Source organism: Perissodus microlepis, chromosome 15 (genome assembly GCF_051167445.1).
Source record: "Perissodus microlepis isolate ML-2025 ecotype Zambia chromosome 15, ASM5116744v1, whole genome shotgun sequence".
Lineage (NCBI taxonomy): Eukaryota > Metazoa > Chordata > Actinopteri > Cichliformes > Cichlidae > Perissodus > Perissodus microlepis.
In genome coordinates this window covers 10,217,937-10,242,027 of record NC_140475.1, presented here as the reverse complement: position 1 = coordinate 10,242,027, position 24,091 = coordinate 10,217,937, and the positions used below count along the sequence as shown (strand labels likewise).

Here is a 24,091-nt window from a genome sequence, read left to right as displayed (position 1 = left end):
TTAGTAGCACGTTGCTCAATATTTGCATGTGAAATGTTGGATTTATGCCCCCACTGCTCTGAATATTGAGACACCCCACATACACAGAAAACACAAAGTTAAGTGGATTGTTCTCTCAGGCATGAGCAATATCCGCATTTGTCCTTCCCTCAGCACAAATTGTGTTTGACAGGAAAGCAGCGTGAGGATGACACATTTACTACTGGTGGAAAAAGGAACAAGCCTGACAGTGGCGTGTTGTTCCAAGGCCGTTTTTTGGTGTCCTCACATTTCCCGTATCCTCTGTTTGTTTAAAATACAAATCTTCTCGCCACTTAACTGCTGGGAGGCAAGACCCATGAGCTTGTGTCGCTGCAAAGAAAGCACATGGGTAATCAACTGTGAGTGAACCGGCGCTGCCTTCTTGTTAAATGAGTTGCATCCACTTGTGCTTTTTCTGCTGACGCCTTGGTGCTGTAGAAACCAGAGCAAGCAGACAATTATAGAGATGAAGATACTTTTAATCAAGATTAAATATATGCCCAAAAAGATCTTGCAAATCATAAGAGATCCAAACATTAAAACAATACAAAAAAAATGAAATTTTATGTTAAGGGAGTCTCGTACTTCCTACAAGTTTTGGACTTTCATTCGGGGTAAAATGCACGTGTCATATTACAGTGCATTTATTCAGAAAAATCCAGAGCCTTCTTCCACATTTAAAAACCCATACATAAACATCATTTATAGAATTATTTACATACAAGGCTTAAACATCTCAAATCAAACCCTTTGATGAGCCACGAACAAAAAAAAAAAAAAAAAAACATCACATTTGAGGTTACGGGGACTTTCTTGAAGTTTAGGGCTTGTGTGAGCCGCAAGTAGTGACATTCTGTTGCACAAATCACTGAATGGATTTGGAGGCAGGAGTCATTAAATAATGATGCTCTGCAAACACTGGAGGGTTAACTGGCTTGCAAGATACTCCGCCTCTGTCTTTAAAGTTGCTTTGCATTTACACACACCCACACACACACAAAAAAAAAACCTAAAGTGTGATAAAGTGAAATCAAATGTCCTCGATGCCCACTTGCCATGTTCGACAATCACTTTGATTCAGAGAGTACAGTTCATACAGCAATTCTCACAACGCACTCAGATGTTGGGTACATATGTCATGCGTAGCTGAAGAACAGAATGAATCTAAATTACATTTTCAATAATAATAAAAAAAACATTTAGATGTTAGTAAGCAACCGTGTCACGCAGGACACAATTCTAATCACCTCTTTTTTCCTTTTTATTATTTTTTTAATTCATAATGTTTGAGATGACAACTCAAAGAGGAAGAAAGGAAAAAAGTAGACAAAACAACGTTTTGTGTTACGGATTTTCTACACAGATGTAACAGTGCGTTATGACCTAAAAAAAAAAAGAAAAAGAAAAAAAAAAAGACGGATGGTTAGTTGAGTTTATTGTCACGTGCGTGTCAGAGCTCTGAACAGGAAAACAGGAATGATAAAACAAATCCCCCTGCTAACATTGACAACACAAGCTCTTTCTTTTTTGTGAGTCTTTAATTAACAAGTGATGAACAACACATATGATGAGGGACTGTCAACGAGCAACTTTTTTTTTTTGTAAAAACTCAAACGGAAAAATATTTGTGGGAGAACGGAAATGACTCCTACACCGATTTGACGTTTATACTTCTTACACTGTGACGCTTCTGCAGCCGATAAGGTTCACAGCCATAAATTACCATGTGAATGATGTTTTGCACACCCTCCTTCAACACCCATGTTACTGAATGACTTCTTGCCGGTCCTTCATAAATGATGCAAGTTTAAAAAGACACACACTGCTGTTGTAACCTCACTCTCGAAATAAGTATAAGAAACAGAACGTTTGCGAGAAGATGATGAAAAAGACCACTCGTTCCACTTCACAATCCTCTCAGATCTTCATACAGGTACGGTGGCTTTGTGACAACAAAAAGGATGAGCAGGTTTGAGAACCCGGGCTGTTTAAATGAGTGAGAACACACTTGGCAAAGACCAGACGATCTCTGAGTAAAAGGCATAGTGTTATGAAGCACATCTTTAATAATAAATGGATTTCTAACATTGTCCTCTGTGTACTTGTGGGATAAACAACCACCTTTTCCACTCAAAAGCAAACAAACAAACAGAAAAAGAAAAGAAAGAAGGGAAACATAGGCTCGTGGAGCCGCCAAGTTTCCATTTGTGGTTATGATAGCATCACTTGGAGCACAAGCAGCCACAACGCCACCGTGTCGGACAGTGCTGGGCCGGGCTTTGGTGACTTAAGTGGAGCCCAGGGGAGGAAACTGGTGAAATATATCATGAGAGCAAAGTCCTACAGCTTGGTGTGAATGCAGCAAGGACAGGTGGTGAATATACAACGGGTATACGCACTCCTCTTCCAAGGGCTCGATAACGGGATCTAGCATGGGTGCATCTTGGGTCACGCATACACATACAGTAAATACATATTAGTCGAGTCTCCAGACTACGACTCCAGATGTGTCTCTTTGTCTCCCTCTGGTGGTTTAATCCAGAATAAATCTGGTAGTTTCCTCCGTCGCACACACGCACACATACACACAAATACAGGCTGCCTTCACACAAATCTTCACCCTCCCCCCCTCACAAACACACACACACACACACGTACATACATATATTTATATATACGAACATACACACTCCTTGGCTCCCCTTGTGTCTGTATTCAGGCTTATCTGGTGTAGTAGACTCTGTAGTAAACACTCTTGGAGCGCCAGAGTGAATAGGAGTTGTCGAACTTGAGCAGGTAGACTCCGCGACCTGGGTACTGGTGGCTGCCGGCGTACACCTCCTCATGACAGTCCCTCCGGTAAACCGGTACAATCTCATCCACCTGAGGCTTCCCTGCCTCCTTCTTGGCCTTCTCTTCCTCACTGGTTGGCTCGCCTGCAGGTAAAAAAAACAACAAAAAAAAAACAAACAAAAACACAAACAAACAAAAAAAAACAATGCATTATTTGTGCAAACAAGAATAAATTTTGTGCTGTATGATTTTTGCATTACATTCCAAGAAATGAGCCCAACAGTGGGTATTCCTTACAGGTAGAGGCTCGTAGTGTGAGAGGTAAAGAAAACACTAGAACTTAAAGGTGACAAAGCATCCAAACATTTAATTGGACTATGAGAACAGCACAATATCAATATCATTAAAAAAAGTCAATGTTGTTCAATAATTTGACTACCAGTATTCAGTCATATGCTTTCCTGAATATGACAAAAGATAGGCCGGACTTTTGTTACAATGGGAAGAGTCAGTGGATAATTAATTATAAATGTAGGATAAGAATAAAATATTAATGGAAAACTAGTTACTAATCTCTCAAACAGGCTTATAACTGAAGCCACAGAAATAAAGCACAAGACAACACTAATTAGAGCATTGACAGCCTTCATGCAGACTTTGTGTGTACATGTACAGAAGTGCATGAGCATCATGACAGACACTTTTTTTTTTTAATTTCTCAGCAAATATTTTATTTTCCCAGTAGTTTTGTAACAAATAACTTAGCACTGAGTGATATAATCGCATGTCTCTCATTCTGTGGACCGACTCCACCGTTCTGTTGTGCAGAGGGCAGCAGTAGTGTCACACACAGTTAACCAGTTCTCAGCCTATTCTGATACGACAAGCATTTGAACTGACGGTAGTTCTCTTAAGCAAAAGGATGACCACCATCGCCAGCTACAAAGTGCTTTTTGGAGAGGGATGATCAACCTGACCAACAAGCAGGTCAGCAGGGAAAATACAGAAGGGGAACAGTCAGGGCTAACTGGTTAGAGGCAACTAAACTTTCAAAATAAGAGTTTAGGTGTTGCCACTAGTAAAACACTGGGAGAAGACATTCCCTTATAAATAATGTCAATATAATTCACTATTTAAATTCCCTATATATTATATATAAAAAACAAAAACAGCTGTATGGCTTATACCCAACAGTGAAAGGAAACAGTCACAGTAGTGGTTGACAGCTGCCTAACCCTGGTTCGATCCTGGGGGGAGAACAAATCATTGTCGGGGTTGTGTGGGGGCATCCAGCATGAATAATTAACCAAACCAATCATGGTATGATTACGTGAGAAGCCTCAAGGCTGTAATGCATAACTGCTGTTTACATAATAATAAGGAATGTGTTTAAGTACAGCAAGTAAAAAAAAAAAAACTACCCTCACCTTCATCATCTTCATCCTCTTCACTGGACTCTGACACGTGCACGCTGACTGAAGCAGAGGCTGCGTCCGTCCACTCAAAGAAGACCCCAAAGCCGATGTCGTAATAGTCTGTAGCAAACTCCCAGAACAGGTACGAGCCGTCTTCATGAGTGGGAACACGTACCGTCACCACCTCGCCGCGCCCCACCGTGATCACGCTGTCTGCGTCCTGACGGATTTTCTCCTTGAAGTCCTTGATCTGTGGCCGTGTCCACATGGAAGGAGCAGCTATGACTGGTGGGGATTCTGCTGCAATCAAAAGGAAAGAGAAGACATTATCTATTTTCTACCAGTTTTCTTACAAAACAAACAGTACATTTCCTAATAAGCGATTCCCTTCCAGCATATGCAGACCGAATCCCAAACAAGCTCAACTTGGAGGAAACCTGTGTGTCTCAGAACGATCAGAGAAAACCAGAATCCATGTGCATAATAGCAAAGATTTGTTTTTGCAGGCACAGCTACCCCAGCTTCATTTATCATTCCACTGAACAGGAAGAAGGAAGTCGTTTGGAAAGGGATATGTGTTTTGGATTCATACCAAGGACTTTTGCATATCTACTGTGACGTCTTTTATTCCTGTAAGCGGAATATGTGACTGGATGAAACCTAAACCAACACATTATTGTGTGTCGCTTGTTCCAGCTCTTCTGCCCTCCAGGTTACATCAACAAGGGCACAGCAGATAAGCATCATGTTTCAAGCTTGGCAGACCGCTTCACTGCTCTGACAGAGAGCTTACCCTGTCTGACCCCTAGTCATTAGCTGCTCCAATATTTCATGCTTTTATTTTGAGATGGATATAGAGCAGCCCACCAACCTAATAAAGGCCCATTCTCTGAGACCTCTTCTGCCGGTTCAGGCTCTGGCTCCCGATCCATACTCTCTGAGTAAGAGTCTGACTGGCCTCCATTGATTGTTGGAGCTTCTTCTCCAGTCTGTGGTGAAGCAGCACACAATGGTCCGGCTGAGGATGCGGGGATGGGTTCACCTGTGTGGAAGCTGCTAGATTCTAGGGTGCCCTGCACCATTGAATCAGACTGCTGCTGCTTCTGTAAGGCCGCCTAGGATGAGAAAGAGAAACCAACAATCTAGTTTCACCAGGGCTGTGTTTGGGTTGTATAAGATTATCAACAATTAAATTTCCATCTTCTGGCAACATCCTATACACCTCGAAAACCGAAGGGTCTGTTTTTCCACTTTGCTGTATACGAGTAGACCTAGGGCTAGACTTTTGAACAACTGATTTGCTCAGGGATTTTTCATCTTAGTCTTCGTTTGAGGTTTTTGTTTACCACGCCTGGCTGTTAAAAATGGTATAAAATAAAGTAATTCAAGTCAAAAGGTTTAAAACATTTTTGGCTATTTTTCAATAACTTCTTTGCAATTTAACAGTTCACTTGAGCTGGAAGGACTCTAAAGGGAGGCCGATGTCTTACAGGAAGGTTTTATGCATCAGTCAGGATATTAAAGAGGACATGAATAAAGGTGTGTGCTGTCAAGACATATACCACCCAGTTTGCAAGACTATTCATTAGCAAGGGATTTCTACACTAATTGAAAACAACACCACACCTATCCTAGATAATACGGCTGCTAGGCTCTGACACACATTCCTTTCAGTCAGATAATGAAGAGTTAATTAAGGGACTAATTTCAGGGGTCAACTGATCAGATTGAATTTGGGGCCAAAGAAAGACGTGCAGGCAATCCTTCTAATCTATTCTAAGTACTCCCACATTAACTGCAAATCCTATATATATTGAACAATAAAACTCAATCAGTGAAAAGTCTATGTTATGTTGGGATTCTGCATCCTACCTGTTGCTGGGCCAGCTGGACCTGGTAGAGCTGCTGCATGTACTGCTGATAGTGCTGCTCCTGGAGCTGACGAATGAGGCTCATCTGCTGCTCAGGGCTGTTTGGGTACTGCTGAGCAGCATACTGTTGGAACTGCACCGCTGTCTGCGCATTTAATGCTGCCATTATCTGTTGTCTGGTTACAGTAAAATGAATGACAATGGAAATACAGGAAAACAACAGGAAGTCAGACAGATTTGTAGTGAGATTTTCATCTTTGGGCCAAGTGTCAGCACAGGACTAACCCTTGTTTTCGGTTTCACAATATATGTGGAAATAAAAAGTGATTTAAAAAAAAAAAAGCCTACAGATTTAAATACAAAAGGAGAGGGATGCTTATATATAAAATAAAAAAAGAAACAACATAAACACCACACATACTTCTGCTGCTCAATCCGTAGCCTCTCCTCTTCTGCCTGCCTCCTTTCTTCTTCCTCTCTTCTAAGCCTTTCCTCCTCCTCAAGCCTCCGTCTCTCTTCCTCCAGCCTCTGTCGCTCCCTTTCTTCCTCTTCCCGCCTTAGACGCTCTTCTTCTTCTCTCCTGAAGAAGAGAATTGAAAGATTTAAATAATGCAAATGGATCAAAAAGCATAATTTACATGCAAACAAAAGCCCAAACTGTGAAATATACATGAATATCACGACATTCTAACAAGGTCAAATACTGTATAACCTATCCACCCAAACTAACCACAGCTTTCCAGCTTTTCTAGATAAATAGAGAGCAAATTGAGGTAGAAACTAAATTTAAGACACACTAGCAGATGAATGTCCCTTGGACAAAGAAGCTGATCCTCCCACCTTTTCCTCTCCTGCTCCTCCCTTTCGATCTTGTGTGATGTGACGTATGGGGCAAAGAGGTTACAGCATTTGTTAAGTAGCTTGACAAACTCCACCATGGCATCGTCCTTCTCCATGTTACCCAGTGAAGCCCACTCTTTCCTGTACACAGGTCAAGATGTAGACAATATTAGGTGCATTATTTTATTTTAAATTTCATTCTGAACAGGATGATTTTCATCCATTGTCTGAATCCATTTTAAACTGTTAATGAGTGAAAATGCACGAGTGTGTATTTCCTGATACAAAGCAAAAATCACTGAGACGTCCACTACAAATCAAAGGTCACATGCATGAACACACACACACACAGAAGTAAGCTGGTGTTACCTGCGGTCGTTGCCCAGGACATCAAAGAAGCCGACCTCTGGTGAAGCATCGGGATTGTAAGGACCGAGTAACACCTGTTTGTGCAGAGCCACCAATCGAAGCTTCTCCTCATAGGTCGGGTGGAAGGCCTTTCCATCTTTATCTGAAGGCAGCAAAGTGGAAGCAATGAGTTTGCAGGCAATCCTGTTAATGTCCACCTGCAGTGAATACTACAGTGCAGCTTGTGTGCACAACAAGGTAGTAAAAACTCCCGCGTACAGGAGTGTTATGTTCTTGTGCCAAGACTGTAAAGCACAGATAATTACTCCTAACTGTGCTCTCCCACTCTAAACTTTTCAAGCTTCTTTGTGGCTAAAATCATTAAGAATGAAACACTGAGATAACATTAGTCATACCTAAAGCTTGATTTAAGGTGAGGCAAGAGGGAGATTTAGGTAGTTGAGTTGAGCAAGTTGAGCAAGTAGACCTAACCCTGTCTGACACACTGACAAGAAATACAAAGCCCAGATTACTATCACACAGAGTGGCAGCCAGGCCCCGACCTGTTTGCACAGTCATCACAAGTGTTCTGCCATAATACAAACAGCACAAATGCCCAGTGTTCAATACAGCTTACACTTGTGTACGATGACTGGAAAGTATGGACACAGTATTTTGCAGGATTTGTGGCTTTTTGTAAAGCAGACATATAGAACTGGCTAGAATGGTCAGGCTGCAGAATAGCCACACATATCACAATTTTTTTTCCAATTATTCAACTACTTAGGGTATTTCAATATGCTTTAAATCCATCCCAGCATGTCCAGAAGGCCTAAAAATGGCTCCCAGAGCACACATAAAAGTAGTACTACAAGTAGTAGCAGCATAGGAGTGATATGAAAGGGCAGGTGTAAAAACAGTCAAGCCGTCACATAAACCCCCCCATAGACTGAAAACGTGGTTAACTGCTTTTAGGGGCGGTGAGCTAAAACTATGCAGCAGTTGTATCCTCAGAATAATAATTCCTCCAGCACAGCAGGAACTTGTCATTGAGTACTTTGGGAGGAAAAATCTTTGAGGGCAGCTGCCACCTGATGCAGTCCCGCTTCAGTCACAGCAGAGGGAGAGCGTGTTTAAAAGCTCCTGAACACATCCCAGAATAAGCTGTCATTCAATTGGAATGGAAATCTTCCTCGTTTGGTGGAGGAAGCATGCATAGAAATATGCAAACTGGTAATAAGTATAGTCACTCCTCTTTGGTCCAAAGACAAAAACCCAGAAAGGAGACAACAGTGGCAAATCAGCTGACACAAAGGGGCTACTCACAAGTGCCGTGGTTGTTTTACCCTTTAACGGCCAGCAGCGTTAGATACTAGTTAGCCGTGAAGCTAACGTAACACCGAGGCTGACAGCAGTAGCACCAGTCCCGGTGGTGACAGCTAGCAGCTAATGCTAGCAACCTGCTAGCCTGAACCAGCGAGCGCCACACTTTAAACTGTTCGAGCAGCTTTCTCACCGCTTGGCGATTGAAACAAACATGAAGTACCTTTAAAAAATTTAAGGGCCATTCCGTACAGCTCCAGCAGAGGAAAGCCCCATTTCCTCTCTATCGCACATTTGGCAGTCTCTCCATCTTCGCCTTCAGCGCCGCCCGGCTTATCTCTGCTGGGTTCCGTGGGTATGGACTCCGGTTCTTCGGCCTGGCTCTGCTCGCCCTCCGGGTCCGGAGTGAGGGTGAGGCCATCGATGGAAACTTCGAGCCGGCTAGAAGTAGCGCTGTCGAGGTCGCCGCTCTGAACCTCTGTCGCCATCATGTAGACTGTCAGCTGAAGCAGCCACGTACCTACTTCCGTTTCAATCTAGCGGAAGTTCCGGTTGTTTTTTCTCCCCTCACCGATGTAAATAATGACGAGGTCTTACCAACAGATAAAAAGACTTGCCCAAAAACAAACAACCCCCCCCCCCTCTTCATTTTATTAACCGTCACGTACACTAACGGACACATATAAAAATTAACATGTATTTTAAAATATGCAATGGATAAATTGTCTTTTTTTTTTTTTTTTTTTAATCGATTTTCCATGTTTTCCATATAACGATTTTATAAGCTTATGCTTCTTCCTGCTCCTTTTTGAACATGAAAGTTATTTGTAGTTGTGGTTGCTCGTTTTCCTTTTGTTTTGCTTTGTTTATTTGTCTCTTTTAATTCTATGTTGCTGTACTTTTTCAACATGTTCAAAATAAAGATTCAATCCATCAATGTCAATAACCGGTATGATCATCGCTATTCTTCAACACATTTTGAACTCACTTTGTCAAGCTTTCTTGGAATGTCTTTAAAAAGTCTTTGGGAATAGTTCTCCAGGCTTCTTGAGGAACATTCAGATCTCTTCTTTGGATGTGAGGAGCTATCCGGGTATGCTTTTACTGCACTGGCAGTGTGTTTGGGATCATTATGCTGAAAAAATAAGCCATTGCCAATCGGATGCTTCCCAGTTTTGTTTTGTTTTTTAGTTTTTCGTTGTTGTTGGTTTTTGTTTTTTGTTTTTTTGTTTTCAAAACACACTGCACATCATGCTGGAATATGCCATATTTTCGGTTAATAGTTCTTTGGGAATAGTGCAATAATACTTGACTTAGGGGCCTTTTTATTATGTCGGAATGATTCACAGGTCAGTGTAAAGTGACTTAACAAACAAACAAAAAGAACTATCCCCCTGAAAATGACTGGGGCCACAAGTCCACAAGGACTGGACAGAAAATTAATGAAAAAGCAGGCAATGTCCAAAGAAAAACTTTAAAAAGCCTTCATAAAGCCGGGAGAACTATATATACTATGCTATACTATTGTCCCCGATGTTTATTTGTAATTAGCTAATGATGATTGCTGCATTTGCCCAGGTGAGGTACATTGACAGTAAGACTTGGCCTATGCTTTGGATAATACTTATGCACATTTTGAATGAGCACATGCTCTCCAGCTCCTTAAATTATCCTTCAAATACACAAATATTGTACTGAAATACATTATAACAAGGGCCCATTAGACAGGTGACATTTTAACACATTGCTGAAAACCTGTGAGAATACTTTGCCTGTCTGTCTGCAGGGTAAATGTATAGTGGCCAAGTCAGACTGTGCCCAGTCTGTTAGGTGTGAACTTGCTTTTGTTTGGGGGCTACAGGAGCAGCAGTATTAATCCCCCACAAGAATTTATTCCAGCGTTTGCTTGTAGTCCAGCCTGATAACTACATCTTATCAGTATCAATCAAATTAGATCTGCTTTTTAATCTAATTACAGTGCCCAGTGTCTGTCATAGGCTGCCAAACTAAACAAACTATATAAGATACCACAACAGCTAAGGTAAAGCTGCAAGGAATTTTCATGCAGTTGCTGTACTAGGTTAGCATTTTTAATCTACCATGGCTTGTCATCACAAATCAATGTAAAAAAAATAATAAAATAACAATAACAATAAATAAATAAATTGTCCATGCTACGATCTCCAGGTCCATCAGAAGAATGTCACAAAACATCAGGAACTTGAGGACCCAGATTTTTAGCATAGCAATCTGGTCTGTGCACAAGGGGCAATACCCAATTAGGGCCCCCAGACAAAACACCCTATGAACTGTGAATGCTTTAGCCAACAAGTAAATCCTATTTGAACAAAAGTAAGTGTCGAAGTACAGAGATCAAAAAGGTTAAGATTACCGTTACGCCGTGGCAACAAAAAAGGACACACATTAAATATGCACACACAAGTAAACATGGGCTTAAAATGATCAAAGTACATTTAAAAAAGGGAGCAGAGCATGTGTTATGTCAGAGTCCCCTGGTGGTCCTTCATTGTTGCAGATGTTCATTAATAAAGGACCCTGCACCTCCATCAAGAGTACGGATTAACACATGAAGAATCACCTAAAATTTTGGCCTGTCAAGGAGTGTTGTAGGTACTCCCCAGGAGTAAACAATGCGTGCTGTGTTTTAAACGCTGACAAACACATTGCCAAATTTGCACTACACTCCCCAGATGACTTAACCCAGTAAGCTCTCTATCCTGTAAAATCTGTGAGAGGAAATATTGCAAGGAATCTGGAAATTGTTGCATTGTCAGATCATAGCATAGTGCAGAATTCAATCTGCAGGCAAAAAAGTGGAACATGAGGCACAAAATTGTTTAGTCTGTGTTTGGGGAGGGAGGGCTTCCTGACCTCTTGACCCAATCCCCCCCCTCGAATCAAATGAGGTGACATATTCAATAACACCTGCCCGCTCCCAAGTACTTTTTAACCGTGGTTTGTGTATTGAAATCCACTTTGTTGACACTGATAAGGCTCAGGAGGCATCATTTCCCACAAAGTAAGGCTTGTGTGAGGGGGCAAGTCATGGAAAATTTATGCTTTCTTTTACCTCCAAACATAACTTATAACCTTCCTGACAGATGTGGACAATTCAATATTTTGTCAGTTATTACGGTTTAAAAGTTTTTTGTTTGTTTTTTTAAAAAACTTGAAAAAGCCCCACAGTCTGTGGTTACATCATCTGATAACATGCAAAGGCTTAATGACTTGACAGTTCACAACATTCTAGGGCTCCTTAAGGTTGAGATCAGGGCTGTATACTTGGACTAAAGGTCTGTTGCAGAACTGGTTGTTCTTACTGTCACTGAAGCAAAACTAATGTCACATATAACAGCAAATTCACTTCAATGAAGTTTACTGCCAGGAAAATTCTTCAATAGCAGTTATAGATGGCAATAAATGTTTTGCCATCTAACAAAAAGGTTTTTATATGGTGTAAGAGGTCATCCTTTTAACAGTCGTTTCTGCAGTTTCAGATTTTATTGACAGCTTTGTTTTGTTTTTGTTGTTGTTGGTTTTTAGGCTTTGGGATACTCTGGGATGCTGGCATGATGCAGAATAACCTGTATAAAGAGCCAGTCTTGTTGGGTATACATAATTATTAAATTATGCCCTGTTTTGAGTTAGATTAATAATCATAAAAACCTAATGCTTGCGCTTATATCTGTTTTCTCACAGCGTCCTGGTATAGTCCTTTGAACTCCTTCACCTTTTTTGGGAAATTGCCGTTTCCGTCTTTCTCCCTTTGAAGGCTGAGGGTCCATTATTGCTTCATCCATGCCAAAGCGGATAAATGTTTTCTCTGCCGATGTGTATTGAGCGTGCAGATTCCATTAAAACTCCTTTAAACAGACCTGCGGCCGGACCATCGTTCCAGGTGTGATTGCTTCACACCTCTGCTGGCCCGCAGACGTCTGAAGTTGCTGCACAGCCGCTGCAGTGCCGGTCGGCCCCGATGGCAGACCCATTCACACATCTAGACAGCTTTACCTTTGATCACAGGAGGATTTAAATCCAACGAGCGCACGGATCTCAAGCTCAGTCAGTCAGTCACCGGGGATAGAGCGGAAAGGATGTCTGCAGTTCAGGGGAATATGCGCGTCGGGGAGGCGAACCAGTTCCACATGTATCACGAAGGGCCTCTGCAGATGAACAACGCCGTGAATCCAGGTTGGTGGCTCTGGGATCATTAACCCCAACAAAAAGTTAATTTTCAAATACCGGCCTAACAGCTGCCTCAGAGCTCAACTTACGCAATGATAACTAAATTGCGCCTGCGTCTTCTTTTCAGAATGTGGACCCCCGGACGGTGGAAACTACTTCAACCCCGCAAATCCTGTTCCCAGGGCGGACAAATGCGTGGCAATGCTGACCCACAGGAGAAAGAGGACCAATTTCACCCAACAGCAAATCAAGGTGCTGGAGAAAGTTTACAACGACACTAAATATCCCGACATCTTCCTACGGGAGAGACTGGAGGCTCTGACTGGGCTGCCGGAGTCCAGAATTCAGGTGAAGTCCGGTTTAAACGCCACACTTTGTTGAATTGGTTGATTTATTTTGCGGGGTCAAAGGGCAAACACAGTCATTTAAGATCACAGGAAACTCTCGGCTACTCCACACTTGTGGTAAAATTGGATTTATGGAGTGGTAAGATGTGAATTAACGGATTTCCAAAATTGTAGGTGTGGTTTCAGAACAGAAGGGCCAAGTCTCGTCGCCAGGTTAGCTTATCAACGTCCACAAAGGTCAGCAGCACGCCAGCAGCTGGTCCCTTTATCCAAGTCCAGAACAGGATGGCTCCGGAAAAAGGTAGCTATTAGCTTTACTCACTAGTTTTGTGGTCACATACTCACTCTAACAGAGGGCCCGGTGGCGCCTGTGTCCGGCAGCCTCGCCTCTGTCAGTGCGCCCCAGGGCAGCTGTGGCTACAATGTAGCTTGCTATCACCAGTGTGTGAATGTGTGTGTGAATGGGTGTGTGAATGACTGAATGTAGTGTAAAGCGCTTTGGGGTCCTTAAGGACTAGAAAAGCGCTATACAAATGCAGGCCATTTACCATTCTTTTTTCTACATTCTAAAACATGTTGCTTAATTTTCCCCCCTCTCCATTGCAGTTTGTGACAATCTTCACAGTGCTGTGGTACATCAGATGGGTGGTTTTGGACTAGAGGAAAGTTTCAGGTCTACAGTGCACCTACAAGGCATCGAGAACACTCTTCCAAGCAAACCCAGCAGCTGCGCCCAAGCATCTGCCTCCCGCATCTACGACAAGGAGGGCGCCAGAATGAATCCAGAGCACATGCAACGACACAAGCAGAGTGCTGGCACCTCGAGCTGCAGTGTCCCTCTCTATCCCAGGAGAGAGCACCAGACAAACATGGACGCCAACATGACCAACAGCCAAGCTTCAAAGGTTTTGGTGGAGTATGACAATTTCCCACCAAACAAAACCATTGGACCAGAGATGAAAGTTGTGATTCCTCCCATCCCAACGCAGAACACCTTCAGCACACCATCATCATCTAAGGATAACAGATGCCAAATGCAGTATCCGCAGGCGAGGGCCAGCGGGGACAGGTTCGATCACTTTTCCCAGATCCCCGCCAGAAAGATGCAGGACTTCTCTGACTCAGATTCTGATTGGGAAAATGAAGCAATGGCAAGCTTCAGTGGCTTTATGTGATGCATTACAAAAGCTACATGTATCATAAGAGGTGTGAGAGTATTTATTTTAAAACTATATATATATATAAAAAAAAAAAATGTTTATTTGTTTCGTATGAATTTGTTTGTTTGTTAATAAATAAAACAATAAAGCCAAAACCTGCTTTTCAATATTATGTTTAATATAAAAAGACGAAAACATTTATATACAACTGCCCGGAGGCACTCTCATATACAACTTTACAAAAACTGAAAAAAAAGGAGAATCTCTAGGAAAGAACTGTTGACAGGGTTTAAAGGTCAGTGATGCAGACTTAGTGTGGGGGGTGTTGCAGCAACAGCCAATGTAAAATATGGAAACACTTAAGATCAAAACCCTAGAGTTCTCCTTTATAAAAAAATACTGAAAAAAAAAATCTCTTTTCAGTGCGCACAAAATTACAAAAGCCATTTCAGAATACACAGCGGAAAGGCTGACAATATTCCTAATAATCAGATATTGTACAATTATCTACAATAACTTTTTTTTAATTATAAAACATTCCTTCGCGTTCCCCTGTACTTATCATTAAAGGAGCAACAGAACACACAACTTACAGAGGGAAACATCAGAAATAGCAAAATATTGTTGCATAACCATACACACCTACTCAAAAATAAATAAATACGGACAATAAAAACTGTTAAAACCTTATGTTTGGCACGTGAAACCAAATAAATAACAGTTTTAATATTTTGGAAATGTGGAGCGTGGCAAAAAGCTTTAAGACTCTTTCGGGTTTGTGTTCATTCAGTTGGGTGCACAAACATTTTGATACAACAAAAGCTTGTGGGTAAAATATTCAGCATTTTTCTCTCCATTCCGATCAAAACTTGAGGAAATCTGGGAAGAACTCAAATTGAAGATCCACAGCATCGACATGAGCCTTCTTTGTAGTCTTTTAACCGTCCAGGTGAAAGCACCATTTCACAAGACAAACATGGATATACCGCACTTCCGTGTGTGTACATGCACCTGTGCGTGGGCGGGACGATGCAGGTACTCAGACTGCATTGGTGTTGTTGGCAGCGAATGCATGCAAATTGCCCAGCTGACTAAGGCCACTCTGAATGTGTGCCACATGGATCTCAACGTTATTCTGGAAGCAACTGGAAATGCAGAAAAATAACCAAAGTTATGAAGAACAGTTAACAACAGAACAACCAGGTGGTCCTGCAACATTAGCAACTTTTGCTTGTTCCGCAAATGTATGAACCACTAAACAGATTGCAGATAATTGTAATTTGTTATTTCATCATATATCTTAGAAAGGAAAAATATATTTTAGCATCCACTAATAAACAAATGATACAACAAACAACATCATAACACATCAAAATTATTTTGGAAATTTCAGAATACATGTTGTATTAGTTAAAATAAAGTGTGTATAAAAAGAATAGCCTCGCTGTGAAATTGACAGGTCACTGCCTACATTATAAACAAACTTTGCAGCTAGCTAAAACAAACCAATTTTAGTAAATTAATTATTGTAAAAGAACTGCAGCCCTCCTCAGTTCTGCTCTCTTACTCTGACTTTTACTTTGTATTTGCTCCGAATAGTTCTCCACAGTCTAGACTCTGTGATCAGTTCAGCTAGGGTTCCCATGCTGCTCGGCACAGCCAACAACCTGCCCGGTTCTCCGCATGTCCTGCCATACAATCAACATCCCACCCTGTTCAGCTCTGCTGTAAATATTTTTATCTAACCAAATGCCCTAAATAGTTATCTGTCAATCACATGCAGCTAGCTCTGGCTCATTTTACATTATCATTCACATCAAAGTGTGTAAATGTTGTGTGTTGCTCAGCAACATGCAGCAGTTTGCATAGACTTCAGTGGGAATCAAAATGACTCCAGTAAAACTAATGAGAAAGTTATTTATTTTTATACCACATAGCTGCACTATGAATAATCCTATTTTAGGAAAAGCCATGAAATATGAGATTATACTGTTTTAACAGTTAGACTATTTTGGGAGTTTTGAGATTCACAGATAATAAAGGAGAAAAATATTCAGTTTGGTCTTAAAAACAGTCATTCTTGCTCTTTTGTTAGAAATGGATGGAAACACTGTTTGGTCCTTTACCTGAGGTTGGAGGGATCAATCGATGCTTTGATGTCATTGAGAGAGTCTGTTAGAGATTTAAACTCAAACGAATTCAGATCCCCGCCATCTGCCAAACACTGAGACAAGCCAGGAGAATGAATGATTAACAGGTAATCAAATCATAAGTCATGGATGCATTATATTATATTTACTGATTAATTGATAAAACATATATTGTATTATATACTTGAAGTTCAACATTTATTAACAAATTACTGCTGCGTAGCTCTAAATTTGTGCATTGAATTTCAAACAAATTGCTTTTTTGCACACAGAGTGTGACATCCTAACATCCTCTCCTATCATCCTGACACACTTGTGATAAAAATACATCTTCTACCTTGATCTGTAGGAGCAGAGCAGTGAGACGGGAGATGAGGTGTGTGAGGCTGGGATTTGCCACACTCTGCTGCCCGTCCTTCATGGAGTTGATGCGCATTTGCACCATCTGCTGGGCCTCTTCTTCGCTACGCCTCCGCAGCTCTGTGGGATGGTCTGCTGGAACCATGCCCTGATCAGGAGCGAGCTGGAAAGATGTACACTGATGTTTAACACAAGGCTCTCTTACTCATTTGTTTCCTTACTCGTTCCTGACTAACAAGAAAAAAAAACATGCTAGAATTATCAGATACTGCAATAAAATATTTCAAGTTTAAGTGTAAGTGTGCCTTTTCACTTACTTCACAGCAGTACTGCTGAACTTCATGAAGAACCTTGTTCAGATCTTTATTTAGCTGCTCCAGCTCAAGCACGGTGGTAGCATATCGCTTCTGGAAGTCCAGATCAATAGGCATCGAGTATGACTTCTGAACACAAAACAAAAACATAGCTGAGGTAAGCTTGATGTGGATATTTCGGAAGCATGTAACATGTTTTAAAGTAACTTAACTATAATGACTTTACCAGCTTCTCAGCTTCTGTATTCATTTCTTTCAAGTGCTTGATGTGCTCTTTCTTGATCATGAGGATTTTGGACAGTCTTGTCTAATAATGGACAGAAAAACAAGACAAAGCATTAGAACTACATTTAAGGATGTCACCTTTTTAGTTTTCAATTTGACAGGAATTCCTTACCACTTGGACCAGGAATTTGACAGGAAATCCTCCCAGTGTATCTCCTTCAGCACCGGGCAGTTTGTTCCTCCATGGTGACTGTGTGATAAGAGGGTCATTGTCCTGTTGTTTTAAAAAAAAGGCCAGTTAGGTCAACAATCTTCATGTGAAATCTGTTTTTAGATGGGCAAACAGATACACAGCTGTGAAAAAGGTGTCCAGCAAAGGTTTCACTGGCTTTTTTACAGAGGAATCAGCTTCTAAGGGGGAATTAAGTGATTGCGCCACTAGCCCCACCTTGGAATTGTTCAGTCTACCCACTGATTAGCATTAATGTATAAAACGTATAGTGTATAGTAGGCCAAACAAAGCAGTTCTTTGAAAAAAACAAAAAAGAAAAGAAAAAACAAAACTCGAATATGGCCAAACATGTCAGCAAATCCACAAATGGTAGTAAATGTAGTTTCAGAATACCATATGGACAGGAGTGGTAGCGGAGGGATAGGGCCCTCTAGGCGGAGTCATGAGGCTTTGCATATAGCGTGCTGACCGATGCTTCTGGGCAAAGGCTGAAATGGGCATGGTCTCATTAGGTTCATTGCTCTGGAAAAGAAAATTACAATAAGATGGTTAATAATATGACCTGTGAAATTCCTAAGATACAGCTATTGGCATTTCTTCTTCTTCTCCTGAGTGGCAAAATCACACTGAGAGTGAAGCTTTTATGAGAGTTAAGTTAAAGTGTTTACCAGGACTTCATAATCAGGCACAGTGTGAGTTCCCAGGCCAGTGCGGTCAAAGGTGACACGATAGGTGGCGGCACTGGTGTCTACTGCATCAATCTGCCCTGTGAACAGCCCATCATGGAGTCCTCGGAGACGAGCTGTAGAACAAAGATACATGCACTTGATTTAAACCTGAATAAATAAATAACAAATAAATTAATTATTCACATATGGAGTCTGATACAGCCTACACCACACCATTAAAAGGATCTGACTTTTTACGAGTACAGATTCATGTGGTGTCTGAAATAGCCAAGTAGACGCTTTGCTATTTGGCCATCCAAAGATGTTGTTGGCTTGATTTCTTGGTCCTTTAATTGTCCATAGTTTTGATCAAATTCATCTCCAGTACCATATTTTAAAATTATTGATTTGTTCAATGTCTTGTGCTCTTATTGTTCAACTTTCTCAACTCTAGGTGACCGTGGAAAAAAATCAAACTGTGTGTGAGCCCTCTTTTTGTCGGCTGAAAAATGTCTTTATATTTGATATGAGACCTAAATGTCTAGTGTGTTGTTTATGTCCCTATTAAAACAGTATTTGTCAGGAAAGACTGCAGTCCTTCAACTTTGAAGGAATTTAGCAATTCCTTGTTTATGCTTGCCAATAAAGTCAACTGATAAAGCAACAGAGTGTAGACAATCCTTCAAATATGCGTTGCTATACTACAAAAGATCTGTACAATCACCACAATTTCAAGGTGGGCACCTCAAATTAGCATCTGACCAGGTGTGAAATATGGACAAACGTTTTGTTTCATAGAAAATAACATTTCTATGAAACGTCATCTCATCACAGTAGAGCTAACCATTGACCTTTTGGATACAAAAATCATTCAACTTGACCTTTGAGGGATCTGTGTTCATTTGTGCCATAATTAGCATATTAATTCTTAAATCATGACCAAACCTGTGTTTTGTGAGGTAAATCGCAGTAAAATTGATCTAATTAGGTCATCCTTAAGTTCTCCCCAAAAATTGCTGATAGATCAGGGGACAGATAAAATAACTTCTCTACCTCTTAAGTTCAATTCCGTGAATATATCTTTTGAAAGTGCAAAGCAGAAAAATGTAGAATGCAACACTGCAGCTCATTTGAAAATCTTGCGCTCACTTCAGTCATCTTACCGGTGACTTTGGTTCCTATGATGAGAGGCAGAGGGATTTCATCAGGAAGATCTTTGCAGTTTGACACGTCAGTTAGTTTTCTTTGCTGCAGCAGCCGCATTTTCTGCCGTTTCTGCCTCAATGCTGTTCGCTCTTCAGCAAAGAATGCAGATGAACACCTTGAAGGGACAAAAGAGCACAGCTATGTAATGCCAGTTCTTTTTGTCCTGACACATCAAGTCCATAAGGAAACTGTTCCAAACACTTATGTAAAAATCACAGCGTACCGTCGAGGTTTCCCCATCAACCTCCTTATTGTACCCCACTCAACTCTGGTTAGCTTTCTTGTTTTCAGGTTGGGGAAAGTCTCCTTAAGACACAGGCAGAACTCATTGTCACCCTCGAAAAGAGGCCTGGAAGAAAGAGAAGCAACAGTAACAGTTTTATAATTACCAATTTGCTTTTGACCAACGTGATAAGCTGAATTAAGACCAGTTATGCATGGGTAACTTATTTTTTCTCTCATTTATTGATGTGTACTCATCGATCATTATTTTCTTCAGAAAGGGGAACAAAAATAAATAAATAAATAAAAATCAGACTTTACCTGTCAATATTGGAATAAAACCATTCATAGATGCACCATTTGTGAGCTTTGGGCAGTTTCAGCAGGTTTCTTAATCTCAGCCCTATTTTCTGGGAAGCCTTCTTATCTGGTGTCACGATGTTAGAAAATTTCTGTGAAGAAAACCATTAAAACAACAGTCATTTCATAAACAACAATATGGTAGGCATTTTAAAGAACTCCTTTGGAAAGGCTTACACTAGACAAATCATATTCTGTTATGCTGTAGAGATATGATGAACTTATTCAATCTCAGGCACACCAACTTGGTCAGAAAGCATAACCTTTAAAACTCACATTACCCCGCAAGGAGCCTTTTAAAAAAATTCTAGTTTAGATTTTATATATTTGTGTGTGTGTATATGCGTATGTTTATTCATATACACATATGGATATCTAAAGTTAAACTCTATCTTATTCTTTTGGCTATTGATTGATTTTTATGTTAAATTTAAGTTATTAGCTATAATTTGGACTCACATTTTATCTTATTTTAATGTTGACATGACGTTCAACTCTTTGAAGACACCCATACCAAAAACAGCTCGGGTATAAACAGATAACTTTTTGGACCAAAACAAACCTCAAACAAAGTTGAACTTTTATACTACGAAAACTTTCAAACACCCAAGTGTAATATATCTCGTCACAAGTAATCCAAGTGGATGAGCACTTTTCACACACAATTTACTTTACTTTTAATCTTGGGCCTCGTAAACTGCACAGGTGACACAATTATCTTAAAGTTTAATATGAACAGTGCTAACTGGAGCATTACCAGGAAAATGTATTAACTGCAATATATTCGTGATCGTAAGGAAGAATGCTATCATTACCTGTGGTGTGGTGGTGACTCTCTGGCTCCTCCGTGGAGATCTGGACAGAAGACGCTGCTGCGGTGGCTCATCTTCATCTCGAAACAAACGGCTCCGCTTCGAGCTCCGTGTAGGCTGCAAGAACAATGTAAATTCAAAATATTAACAACAATCTATAAATAACATTATTGCATTCTCCATATTAGGCGTCTATTAGCAGTAGAAATTCTGGCATGTTGTGTTATAAATAGCCTGGCTAACACAAATGTTACTCTGGGAACTCTCATGTATAATACACAGGTTCTGAAATAATATCTAAGTAAATGTAAAGACCCCCATTCATGCAAAACGAGATGAAATGCATTTTCCTTCCAGTTCCACATCACATTAAACTGGCATGAAACAACTTAATGAGGTAAGAAAATCAACTCCTGAGATGTAAACAGAACTGCAAAAGACTTAACTATGCTGCTAAGATGAGCAAAGGGCAGTAACTATGCATACACACTAACGATATATCCATAGTGAGCAAGAATCACTTAATTTGTATAATATTCACAATGCTCACTGCCATCTATGAAAAAGACCCTGTTTAAATATCCACTCTTTTAAGCTTTCTTTTGGTTCTACTGAGCTGTAATTCGACGTTGCACTTTTTAGAAAATTAATATCTGCAGCATATGCATTACCATTTTTGGCCATGGCTCTCTCACATAAGATGAAGTGACTTTCTTTCTTTTCATTTTAAGAAGAAATAATTGTGATTTTTTTTTAAATATCAAACACTGTATTACTGCATTGTAATAATTAACTTCTTGGTTGCTAAAAGGAAAGAAAAGATACACTGAACTGCTCCCTTATTTCCCAACGGGTCACCACAGTGGATAGTACTTGATCTGGTGCAGCTTTGACATGATTGGTATTCTTTCACTGGTAAATTCCAAAACCGTGGCAAAAAAGTAGCCGGAAATGCATCAGGAGGAATCAATGGTACTGAACAGGCCAATTACAATAGCTGCGGCTTACACTGACACCACATTTAGTTCCGTTTCAGTGGAGGTGTGCGTCATGTCATGCCTTAGGGTTTCATCATAGGGTTTTAGAGGGATTTCCTGTTATGACATAGCTATGGCACAAATTTCCCACTGAAGCATAATTATGGAGTAAGGTGACTATGTTAACCACTATACCGTATTTTTCATATTAGTAATTAAAGCAACGTGTGTAACAGATCCTCTTTGTTTTCGAAGTTTTCATTGCTTTCATTGCATTAACTTACCGTGTCCATTGTGACAGAGGAATGCCGTCCCCTGGTGTTGTGAGCTCGTGGGAAGCTGTTTTTCTCATTCAGAGTGTTGGACAAACTGCCCTCTATGAGAATACCAACATATTTATATACAAGAACACCAAAAACAGTTTCTAAATCAGTAATTATATCTTAACAACCCTTTACCAACAGACAAAAATCACATGCAAACAATAACAGGACCATTATGCCATGTAAGCTTGCAATTAGAAACTATTACAGAGCTCTGACCAACGTGATCTGACACAGGTCTAATCGATATAGTGAGGAATTCGAATCAACGTTACAGAAGCACCCCAGTATATTTGTAAACAATAAAAAGCATAAATACAAGGGAATTCATACCTTTAAGACTGACGAGTGCCTCTGCTGAGGAACCTGAGGAAGAGAACAATTTAGGCTACATTACTGTAGAGCATTAAAAAGCATAAAAAAGCAACACCACATAGACGAAATCTAAAACGGTGCAACTTTGATAAATATTATTTGCCAGTGTTCTCCTTTTTAAGTTACGAAATGCTCATTTCACCTGTCACAGAATCAGTAAGATGGTGCTTTAAACACTGACAGCAGCCAGGCAGGTGAACAGGAATTAAAAATAAAGCTAGCGGACTCGGTTAGGCCTTTACCCCCAACTGGAGCTGTCAGACACGGGTGTAACATCAGCTGTGGGCAATTCGTATCTACACATGAGCCAGACAAGCTAAGCTATGAGCTGTAAAATAACGTTATTTACATTAGGTAAGTTCCCAGAGACCGTTTCAGGTGTAAACAGACAAATGGACTGGCAAGTTTCCCTTCACAAGATCAATAATGATACATAACGCCTAACTATAACCAGGGCGAAGGAACGCTGAAAATGAGGAAAGTGTCATGGAAAACTAAAATAAATCAATAAAATAGAAAATAAGTCCAGCAAAACAGATAGCTTGTTAGCAGCTAGTGGCGTAGCGGCAGCCTTTTTGTTCCTGCTATACGCGATCTAAGGTTAGCAGACGTTAGCTCGGGGCTAAGCTAACGTTATTTGTTCACCCAATTGGGCTAGAGTAACTTGTTCAACTCCAACATTAGCCATGGTTAGCCTCTCGCGCTAACAAGCGTTAGCTGACTTAGACAGACCCGGTGTCTGTTTGCGTCTAAAATGAGCTTATAAAGTCCGCGCCGAACCTATGATAGCCATTACATGGTCAGCGATATCGGGTTTTGGCCAGTTATTTATTTTACCACCGCGGGACTGCTGCTTGTATACAATGCAAAACTCCTTGAATTTGTGTTGTTACTCACTCTCGTCTAACAGCTGGTCCATCTCCGCCATCTTGAATTAGCCGCGCCGCTTTTTCAAAGACCTTGTCAAAATGCATTCTGGGTCGGGACTCTATCTGGAGGGCGATTTGAGAAATAAAAATCCCGTAATTTGCTTAAATGGCAGCTTAATAACGGCTTCCAGTAGTTTGTTTATCTAAACAAATACACCCACTTTCTACACATCCAACTTTTACATGTTAAATGTGAAGTTAAATCCTTGGGAAATCGTTTCGTATCAAAAACTTGACTCGGAATGGGAGCATAGCAACCAGCCATTGTTTCATACGCCACATCAGTCATTTTATCGTTCATTTCTCCTTTACGTTTTAGTCTTTGTTTGGAAAGTGTTGTGTTTGAAATGAAATGTTCTCTCTTGAGTAAATGTATTTATTTTTACCTACAGTTATACCAAGAAAGATTTTGTTTATACTATACGCAACATAAAACACAGCATATGGGGTACCATTTATCTATTAATTAGTAAATAACCAAATACACGTGAGATTTTTTTTCTTGGATGTGAGGAAAAAGTAGATGAAAAACTAAAAAAAAAAAAATTCATTTGTGCAAATATGAGTTTCTAATCTCATAGAAAGTGTAAGTTTTTTCTTCCAATTTTTTTCAC

At 40.4% G+C, this 24,091-nt stretch overlaps 3 protein-coding genes across 4 annotated transcripts; 1 reads left to right on the top strand and 2 right to left on the bottom strand.

Annotated features, from left to right (window-relative positions):
• Positions 1–479: 479 nt before the first annotated feature.
• On the bottom strand, positions 480–9,154 carry acbd3 (acyl-Coenzyme A binding domain containing 3). 2 transcript variants are annotated; one of them, XM_084953741.1, is made up of 8 exons: positions 8,835–9,154; positions 7,310–7,451; positions 6,941–7,081; positions 6,522–6,680; positions 6,102–6,276; positions 5,101–5,344; positions 4,242–4,529; positions 480–2,957 (listed from the first exon to the last, which is right to left on the bottom strand). In XM_084953741.1, the coding sequence occupies exons 1-8, from the start codon at positions 9,100–9,102 to the stop codon at positions 2,743–2,745; spliced, it is 1,632 nt and encodes a 543-aa protein (XP_084809867.1). In that variant the 5' UTR covers positions 9,103–9,154; the 3' UTR covers positions 480–2,742. The 2 variants fall into 2 exon arrangements, with proteins under 2 accessions (XP_084809867.1, XP_084809868.1); XM_084953742.1 differs by having other exon boundaries at positions 4,242–4,526.
• Positions 9,155–12,623: 3,469 nt separating this feature from the next.
• mixl1 (Mix paired-like homeobox) lies at positions 12,624–14,538 on the top strand. The gene is made up of 4 exons (XM_084953863.1): positions 12,624–12,823; positions 12,945–13,165; positions 13,339–13,465; positions 13,771–14,538. The coding sequence occupies exons 1-4, from the start codon at positions 12,727–12,729 to the stop codon at positions 14,337–14,339; spliced, it is 1,014 nt and encodes a 337-aa protein (XP_084809989.1). The 5' UTR covers positions 12,624–12,726; the 3' UTR covers positions 14,340–14,538.
• On the bottom strand, positions 14,482–23,681 carry lin9 (lin-9 DREAM MuvB core complex component). Its single transcript, XM_084953861.1, has 15 exons — positions 23,446–23,681; positions 22,507–22,539; positions 22,135–22,226; positions 20,877–20,990; positions 20,023–20,153; positions 19,703–19,828; positions 19,437–19,594; positions 18,274–18,407; positions 17,999–18,127; positions 17,546–17,647; positions 17,375–17,455; positions 17,152–17,277; positions 16,812–16,997; positions 16,451–16,548; positions 14,482–15,469 (listed from the first exon to the last, which is right to left on the bottom strand). Exons 1-15 carry the CDS (start codon positions 23,474–23,476, stop codon positions 15,364–15,366), a joined length of 1,647 nt encoding a protein of 548 aa, XP_084809987.1. The 5' UTR covers positions 23,477–23,681; the 3' UTR covers positions 14,482–15,363.
• Positions 23,682–24,091: the final 410 nt, after the last annotated feature.

Excerpts from the sequence above, each read along its gene's own strand:
- acbd3 (XM_084953741.1), bottom strand. The coding sequence starts at position 9,102 with ATGATGGCGACAGAGGTTCAGAGCGGCGACCTCGACAGCGCTACTTCT. Across the intron at positions 7,082-7,309 it reads GTCCTGGGCAACGACCGCAG|GAAAGAGTGGGCTTCACTGG; the intron begins GTAACACCAGCT and ends ACCTGTGTACAG. Across the intron at positions 2,958-4,241 it reads AGAGGATGAAGATGATGAAG|GCGAGCCAACCAGTGAGGAA; the intron begins GTGAGGGTAGTT and ends TTTTACCTGCAG.
- mixl1 (XM_084953863.1), top strand. The coding sequence starts at position 12,727 with ATGTCTGCAGTTCAGGGGAATATGCGCGTCGGGGAGGCGAACCAGTTC. Across the intron at positions 12,824-12,944 it reads GAACAACGCCGTGAATCCAG|AATGTGGACCCCCGGACGGT; the intron begins GTTGGTGGCTCT and ends TCTTCTTTTCAG. Across the intron at positions 13,166-13,338 it reads TGCCGGAGTCCAGAATTCAG|GTGTGGTTTCAGAACAGAAG; the intron begins GTGAAGTCCGGT and ends CCAAAATTGTAG.
- lin9 (XM_084953861.1), bottom strand. The coding sequence starts at position 23,476 with ATGGCGGAGATGGACCAGCTGTTAGACGAGA. Across the intron at positions 22,540-23,445 it reads GGACCAGCTGTTAGACGAGA|GTTCCTCAGCAGAGGCACTC; the intron begins GTGAGTAACAAC and ends TCTCTTCCTCAG. Across the intron at positions 19,829-20,022 it reads TTTTATTCCAATATTGACAG|GCCTCTTTTCGAGGGTGACA; the intron begins GTAAAGTCTGAT and ends TCTTTCTTCCAG.